An 8872-nucleotide genomic window follows, 5' to 3' on the forward strand; every position below is an offset into this window, starting at 1 on the left:
TCATTATGCTAGAATGTGCAAGGAGCCGAAGGGTAAGTGTACTGAATGTGGTGTAGATGGGCATTTAGTTAGAGTATGTAGAAAGAAGGGATTAAATCAGCCAAGATGTTCGGGAAACTAGAGTGTAAGAGGGTTCAGCTGGGTGAGTCCTCCTGTATATGTGGAAGGAATAGGATCAATGTTTGAGAGAATGGGATGATTAATTGATTGAAAATGAGCAAGTATGAATCTAGTATGCATGAGAAGATAGGGCTGGAAAATAAACATTTAGTGTTAGTAGAGTATAGGAAAAAGAAGCGTTTCAAATTCAGTCAGGATAAAGTATACTGGAATTTTATAAGGAAAAAGGAGAATAGAAATAAGTATGACAAGGGTGTAAATGTACGTGTAGAAGTGAGTTTAGAAGATAAATGTGTTAATACAGGTGAATCATCGCTGAGTAAGAATGATACCTATAGTGTTTGTGGCTTTTCCTTAGATGATGTAAAATAAAAGGATGATGAATGTGAGAATGGGAGATAGTAAAATGATAAGTAGCATGAAGGAGTCTTTTGCTAAAGTTGAGAATGTTTTTGATGAAATGGATGAACTGTTTACAGAAATGAGTGTAATTTTAGGGCCTGATGAGAACAAGGTATATGGGATTGTACATGATATATTAGATGATAGGGATTTAGATACGAATAGTGTTAATGTAGCGAATGATTATGATAAGGAAGAGGTGAATGAGAGAGTGTATGAAGGCCCAGTTACTTGGAGGAGATGTCCCGTTCCCGAGTGCGACTTGGTAATGAGAAAAATAATGTAAGTGGATGTATGAAAATGTAGTAGGATTTGGCAAAGTAAGGGGGAGGGATGTGGAGGATTAAATTTTGCTTTATTTTTTTTTTTTTTTACAAAATTCTGAGAGAGAGAGAGAGAGAGAGAGAGAGAGAGAGAGAGAGAGAGAGAGAGAGAGAGAGAGAGAGAGAGAGAAAGTAGTTTATGTATTGATTGCTAGTTGTGAGAAAGACTGTTGGTATAAATGAGATTGTTTGTTTATGTTTTTACCTAGGTTACGACAGTGGTGAACGTTTCGGAGAGAATGCTTTTTTTGATTGACTGTGACTTGAGGCAGTTGTGTGAACGCTGGATTTATAAATTTTTCGGTAAATTTACAGTTTCATCAATTATGTGGAAACTGGAATAAAAATATATTTGTTGCATCAGAAATAGTGTAGTTTCAACGAATTTAACGTTTATTTTGACCGCAAACCATCCGATTTAGAGATTTACTATGGAGTTAAAACAACAAGTTTTTCCAGAAAAATCAGTTTTTGTAACCGTGTTTTTATTGTTTTTGTTTCATATTATGTTGTAATGCAGAAATACCCTACTTTATCCCAACAATTATGGGGGACCCCGGGTAGGAACCAGGGTTTTGGGTGGGGGAGGGGCATCAAATGATATTTGCAATAATTAATGTTCCACCACCCCTCCCTCTATACCCCTACCTAGCCCTACCGGGGGGGGGGGGGGCTCCACCCCCCCTGCGACCCCCCTTAAGGCCACAGTGATTTTCAGGGCACTACTGAACCTAATAAACCCACCTAACCCAGCCTAGGGGCCCTGTACCCATACCGGGGGGCTCCGCCACCCCTTCGACCCCCCCCCTTAAGGTCACAGTGATTTTCAGGGCACTACCGAACCTAATAAACCCACCTAACCTAGCCTAGGGGCCCTGTACCCCTACCGGAGGGGGGGAGGGGCGCCTCTGCCCCCCCTGCAACCCCCCTTTACCCCGGGCTAAATTTAAATATACATTTTGTTAAGTCACTTCTTACCTTAAATGGAACCTGACGATGATGATGTGGAAGGCTGTGGTTGACCCTCTTCTGAATCATCAATAGCTACTGGAACCCGTTGTGCCTCAGATTGTGGAGGATACAGTTTGCTGGCCGTAATAAAAAAATGATGGAGCAGCTCCTCCTCAGGGTATTTGTGTATAAAAATAAAACTTGACAAATACTGCCGTAAGTATTCACAACGGTTACCAGGCCGTTGTATCCATTCCTTCAGCTCCCGCCAAAGACGTTCAATGTTTTGGGTATGGGTGTTGGAGTTTGAAAGATCCACAAAATTTTCTGAATGGTTTACAGTACGGTGATCGTATCCGAGAGACTGCAGAGAGTTATAAGCCCGCCACTTATCAATAACAACAATGCTGCCCCGTTTAATGTACTTCTCAATTAAGGGGATAAGGGTAGCTGCATCACGCTTCCGTAGTAATGGGTCAATTAAAGGCACAATAAATGTTTTTTTTGGACTACCTCTCAATACCCCCCAACACCCATATGTCACTCAGAGGCCTTCCACGGCCATACTTCCGTTTTCCGAAATGAGATTCGTCAATCTCAACGATTACACCATCAACACCAATAGCCTCTTGGTTATCAAGACTAAATTCAGTCACTTCTGAACAAAAGCTTCTCCAGTCTACACTAGTAAAAGGAGATATACTAAGGCCCTTAAAAACAAAATGGTGGTCCCAACACTTATGCAACCAGTGATTGACAAATAAAATTAATTTCCACGGGGGAAGGTGGGACCCGTGAAGAAAAGTTCCCTTATAGTCACTAACACTATAATTGCACAAACGCCTTTTCTTCGTTCTAGGTATTTTCACTGATTTTGTACAATACCACACATGTCTATCTTCACGGAAAAGTAAAGGCGAATCCCATTTAGCACACTTAACACTTATAGGTAATACTAAATGCTCTCTAAGAAACCGATTCACAATGTCTGGGGTACCATTATAATTACCATGAAATCGGCCGATCACCTCAAAATAAGAATAGCGACATATATCACACACCTGCACCGGAGGATCCATGACAGTTAAGTAACGAGAAGACTGAACCGGCAAGTTTCCAACCCAAAATCAAACGACAATCAGGAGTTTCTCCTATAATGAAATAGGAAAAAAACAAAATACTATCGGTTACAATGTTATAGTGCACGAAAAACAGAACCTTGAAACAAGAATAAGAGACAAAATGAATCGTCCAATAATAACCCTTGAAAGGTCCCAGTAGTATTTTGATTGGTGGAGCGACATTAGTGGGAGGAGCAAATGCGCATTCAAGCAAATATTGTCTCATTACGCAATGGGGAGGAGCCAAGTAGGATGAAAACAGATATACAAACTAACAACAGGTACCTTGCGTGCCCATGGAAAGATATACACTAAACTTAGAAAAAGTCAAGACCTTCAATACCTGAAATAGTTTTTTTTCTTTAAGTATGCATTAGCGACAATAATGTATTTAGAGGAAGTATTTTGTTATCACGTGCTTTACTAGGGAAATATACTATCATAATACATTTCCCATAATGGATGAAACTGTAATAATACCAATTTTTCTTACCAGCGTTGGAAGTGATTTTTAATTTTCTGAGTAAGTAGGGTTTTGTTATTTTCGTTTGTAGTGATTGTGAATGATAGGAACAGTTTATTATTTATCTTTGATTATAGTGCGATAGTTTAGTTAATTAGGAGTGTTTGTAAGTGTTTTTCTTTTCTATTTCTGCAGGCCGTGATTCCTCCTTTAGAGAGAGTTTCCTCGAGTGTTTACTTGACTGGTGAGGACTATGGGTTCCCCCTTGGGACCCACCTTTGCTAATATTTTCATGTGCTCCCTGGAGGAGATCATGCTGGAAAATTGTCCTTCAAGATATCATCCCTTGTTTTATGTTTGGTATGTTGATTATACCTTTTCTCTATTCAGAGATGAGTTCGGCGCTGATTCATTCCTTGACTTTGCCAACTCACAACATGAAAACATATTATTCACCGTAGAAAAGGGGGAAGATAACAAACTCCCCTTTTTAGATGTGTTGGTGTCTAGAAATAGAGAAGGTTTTAGTACCACGATTTTTAGAAAAAAGACGTTCACTGGGTTAGGTTCAAACTTTTATAGCTCTTGTTTTTGTAATTTTAAAACTAATTCTATTTTTACTCTTCTCCACAGAGCATTTCTTTTGACCTCTAGTTGGGAATCTTTCCATATTGAAATTATTTATCTATGTGAATATTTTAAGAAAAACTGTTTCCCCACCAAAATATTTTTTAAACTTCTTAATAGATTATTGAATGACAAGTTGACTCAGACTCCAAAAACACTTAAAGTTCCTAAACTAAAATTTTATGCAAGTTTTCCTTTTCTTCATGAGGATTTCCTTAAAAAAAATTTACAGAAATTATCCAACATCACTTCCCAGCTGTGGAAGTTAAACTCATCCCTAAGAACCCTCTCAATATTGGCTCGCTTTTCCCCTTCAAAGTTCGATTGAGTCCTTTTATGTACTCTGGTGTTGTATATAAATATAATTGCCCAAAGTGTAACTCTGGGACCTATGTAGGATCTACCAAGAGGTTGTTAAAGGTCAGAATTGATTCCCATAGAGGTGATAGCTATCGAACTGGTTGCAGAATATCCAGCCCTGAATATTCTAATATTCGGATTCATGCTAAAATGTTCAACCAAAATATTGAAAACAAAGATTTTACCATCATTGGTCAAATGTCAAAAAACCATGACTTACCTCTTCTTGAATCCATATTAATCAAACGACTAGTTCCGTCGGTAAATACCCAAGCTTCTTCTATTCAGTTGTATTTGTCATAGTTTTCTTTGGTTTGTTTTCTAACTCTTGCTGACATTCAGCTTCTCACTACGCTTCTGCGAGGTTGGTTCCACTACTTTGTCTGATGTATATATATTTATTTATTATTTTTTTTTCCTTTAAACTTTCATTTAAATTTTAACTGTTTTTTATAGTTTTGAATGAATTTGTAAAAAAAAAAGAAAAAACATAACTGTTTCTTAATTATTTTGTATATGTTTTACTTTTAGCCCTGGACAATGTGATTAAGAATCACGAAACGTTGGGAATAATAAAAAAGGATAATTTGAACTACTCTTTCCCTATCCATACCATGAAATTCGTGTTCATTACTGGCTGTTGCTGCCTTCACCGAAGATATATATATATATATATATATATATATATATATATATATATATATATATATATATATATATATATATATATATATATATATAAATACATACATACATATATATATATATATATATATATATATATATATATATATATATATATATATATATATATATATATATATATATATATATATATATATATACATATATATATAGGTATATATATATATATATATATATATATATATATATATATATATATATATATATATATATATATATATATATATATATATGAGTCAAATCAACATGTTTCACATGATAATATTCCTGACTTGTTTAGTTTCACCAATTAAGGTATAACACCCATGGCCTTAACTAATAGGTAAACTGAACTGTCTTGTGTTGATGATGAGATATGTAATGTTGAAGAATTTGCCACTGATATGATATTCTCCAATTAACACTTGTAAAAAATATTTCTATTATTGCTTCTCTACTATTAAGAGGGCAAAGAATAGGGATATCTAAATAAATGAGAAAGTAGATTCTTGACTTGTGCCATGAGGGACAGAGTAGTATTCTAAAAAATAAGAGTATACTATGTCCAAAAATGAGGTAGCCTTGTATTAAAAAAGAAAAGAAAAAAAAAGAAATAATCATACAGTCCATGTGCACATATTGGTATGGATATACGGTATGTATTCAAGTTATGCAAATTTGTTAGTTACCATAAACTATTATTCAAAAAGATTAAAAAATCTCATCAAAATAGCCTGACATTCCTTCCTGATATATTAAAGTAACGATAAAATTATGAAAAAAGACCAAAAACTTTAAGAAAATGTGAAAGAGTAATATAATAATACATTTCTTGTTAGACGGACAAGTGAGTGAAGTTGCCAGTAGCTTTGAAACAATAAAAGGAAAATAATTTGTCATCAAGCTTTTTTAGTGATCCTTATAAAGCAATTGAGTAACATATTTAATAGTTTGATATGAAAGCACTGGTTGTATACAGAGGAGTAATGTGATCTATATGAAAGAATGGGAATTTTAAAAATGAATGGGAGAATTTTGAGTTAATACTTTATGAAGAACCCTATAATGATAATGATTTTCATGAAAGTAATGATAATGGTGATTTCGATTTAGATGATAATGAATTAGGTCAAGAATATGAGTCCAAATTATGACGATAGTACTGTATGAGGTTCAGTTACGCTAGGTAACATTGGTGTTGACAGGTCTACTACAGGAAAGAAAACACTCCAGTTATCAGAAAGATTAAGTGAGGTAATGCAATACAGATAGTATCTAAATATGTGTTGGTATATAAAGAAGAAATAACCATTTTTAATTTCAGCATTCATTTGTAGAATCTATATATTCTTTATAGTTTTGTATTACACGAGTAATGTACTGTGATTTTATGTATGAGAAATACTGGAGGTTGCATAAATTTAATATGAACAGTTATCTTTAAAACAGACTACCTCATGAACTACAATATTCTATTGTAAGTGATTTTCATTTGATGGAAATACGTAGAGATTTAATTAATTTCTAAAGTATATGAACCATATGGATTTTAGCTTTATTTTTTCCCCGAGAAATGTTTGAGTTTAGGAATTAGTGAGTTTTTATGTGAAAAAAATAGTAAAGTACAAAGTTTCCAAAAACCTTTCTAATACGCTATCATGTTAATAAGGGGAGAATGCGATTGTTATCAGTTGCGATCGGGCCAGAGGGAAAGAAAAATTTATTATGTATCTAGAATAAGTTATAATGAAGACCTGTTCTGACTTACCCCGCAAAAACGTCGATATTACTGTCTGCTCCTTAACTTCTACAAAAAAATTTATCGCCCACCACCCTCTCTCTCTCTCTCTCTCTCTCTCTCTCTCTCTCTCTCTCTCTCTCTCTCTCTCTCTCTCTCTCTCTCTCTTCTAGTTGGGAATCATATTAACGATACAAGTTGGTTTCCTTTTTTCCATGAAAGATTATCATATCAACAGTGGATTCATATGGAAAGCTTTTTTAATTCCAATAGACCAAAACTAAAAAGTGACAGTCATCCGTTTGATTTCAACGCTGAATATCTAGTTACCTGAATCGTCAACTAATGATTTTGAATATATTGATATTTACTGTAGTTGAAAAGGATTGTTTAACCTAATTAAACATGTTCTCGTATGAAATTATTATTATTATTATTATTATTATTATTATTATTATTATTATTATTACTGTTGTTTTTGTTGTTGTTGTTGAAGTTGTTGTTATTATAAGGTGGTCCAATATATTTCAATATTATTTTTTTATTATCATTAAATGCTAAGCTACAACCCTAGTTAGAAAAACAGGATGCTATAAGCAAAGTGGCCCCAACAAGGAAAAATTAAATAATAATAGTAACTACATTGAAATAAACATTTCCTATAAAGACAATAAAAACTTTAACAAAACAAGAAGAAGAGAAACTAGATAAAACAGTGTGCCAGATTGTACCCTCAAACAAGAGAACTGTAACATATATATATATATATATATATATATATATATATATATATATATATATATATATATATATATATATATATATATATATATATATATATATATATATATATATATATATATATATATATATATATATATATATATATACGGTGGCCGCAAATGAAATACAGGTAATTACTTACCACAAGCTCAAGACAGCTTGTACATGTAGGGTACAAGTGGGATTTGCACACAGGTCGTTGACATTTCAGGCACCTGATGCGTGTCTTCTGGTCTTGAGAGCGGGGGCACTCAGCACAGCGTACCTGAGGGTAGTTACATTGGGCAAGTACTTGGCCAGTTGGGTACTGTGTGTTGACTACTGATGAAGTATTGCCGACAGTAGTTATCAATGTTCTTAGGTTCCGTGGGAGAGTGGCACTCGACAACCTCTTCTCAGCCCATGGCCGTATGAATGATCTTGCAAGACGTAGCATGAAGCGACGGCATTCTAGAAACTTGGTAACTCCTGTCGTCTCTAGGTGTGCTGTGTACAGTACCTTTGCATTGATAATAGCAGCATTCACTATCCAGTAAAAGATACAAAGTGGCCATCTTTTAGTTTTCCTGTTGCAAGAGTACAGGGCACACATCCCATCAAATGCATCAACTCCTCCTTTGGTGCGGTTATAAAATTCTATAATCTCAGGTTTTCCGTTCTCTTGCAGGACTGGCTGGCTATGCATAGATGAGAGCAAGAGGACTAACTTCTTAGCCGTCTTTCCTACTGGAGGCACATATGAAACCAGGGTCATCTCTTTTGTGAAGAGTAAGGCACTTGATCCAGGTTCACGATTATCTTTGGTCTTTATCTTCTCTGGTAGTTCTCGCTTGTTTGCCTTCACCGTTCCAACCAAGGTCATTCCACAGTTTTGCAGAAGATCAGCGACAAGTCCTACGGAGTTGAACCAATTATCTGTGGTCACATTTCTGTTTGTCATATGGTATGGCTTTGTGAGCTCCTTAGTATAATAATGGCCCAGTCCTACTCAGGCTGAGGGGCCGTGTATTATCCTTTTCGAGGTACGGGATACTTCCTAGCAGGTATTTACTCTTGCAATCATTTATGTTAACCAACTTTATGCCATACTTGGCTGGCTTACTTGGGATATACATCCTGAATGAACATTTTCCACGAAATCCTACCAACTGTTCATCAACACACAGATTCTCACTGGGTGTATAGTGCCTTTCACACTTCTCCATAAATTTATCAAAAAGTTCCCGGATAGTACAAATCTGTCAGTTTCTCTTCTCATCTCTCTTGTCTGTGAGTCATCAAAGCGTAACCAGTCAAGTAT

General features: G+C 35.0%; 1 protein-coding gene across 1 annotated transcript; it reads right to left on the reverse strand.

The window, feature by feature from the left end:
• Nucleotides 1-2305: 2305 nt before the first annotated feature.
• Nucleotides 2306-8512, reverse strand: LOC137640885 (uncharacterized). Its single transcript, XM_068373345.1, has 2 exons — nucleotides 7715-8512; nucleotides 2306-2506 (listed from the first exon to the last, which is right to left on the reverse strand). Exons 1-2 carry the CDS (start codon nucleotides 8510-8512, stop codon nucleotides 2306-2308), a joined length of 999 nt encoding a protein of 332 aa, XP_068229446.1.
• Nucleotides 8513-8872: the final 360 nt, after the last annotated feature.

The sequence above is a fragment of the Palaemon carinicauda genome, chromosome 5 (assembly GCF_036898095.1).
Source record: "Palaemon carinicauda isolate YSFRI2023 chromosome 5, ASM3689809v2, whole genome shotgun sequence".
NCBI classification, from domain to species: Eukaryota; Metazoa; Arthropoda; class Malacostraca; order Decapoda; family Palaemonidae; genus Palaemon; species Palaemon carinicauda.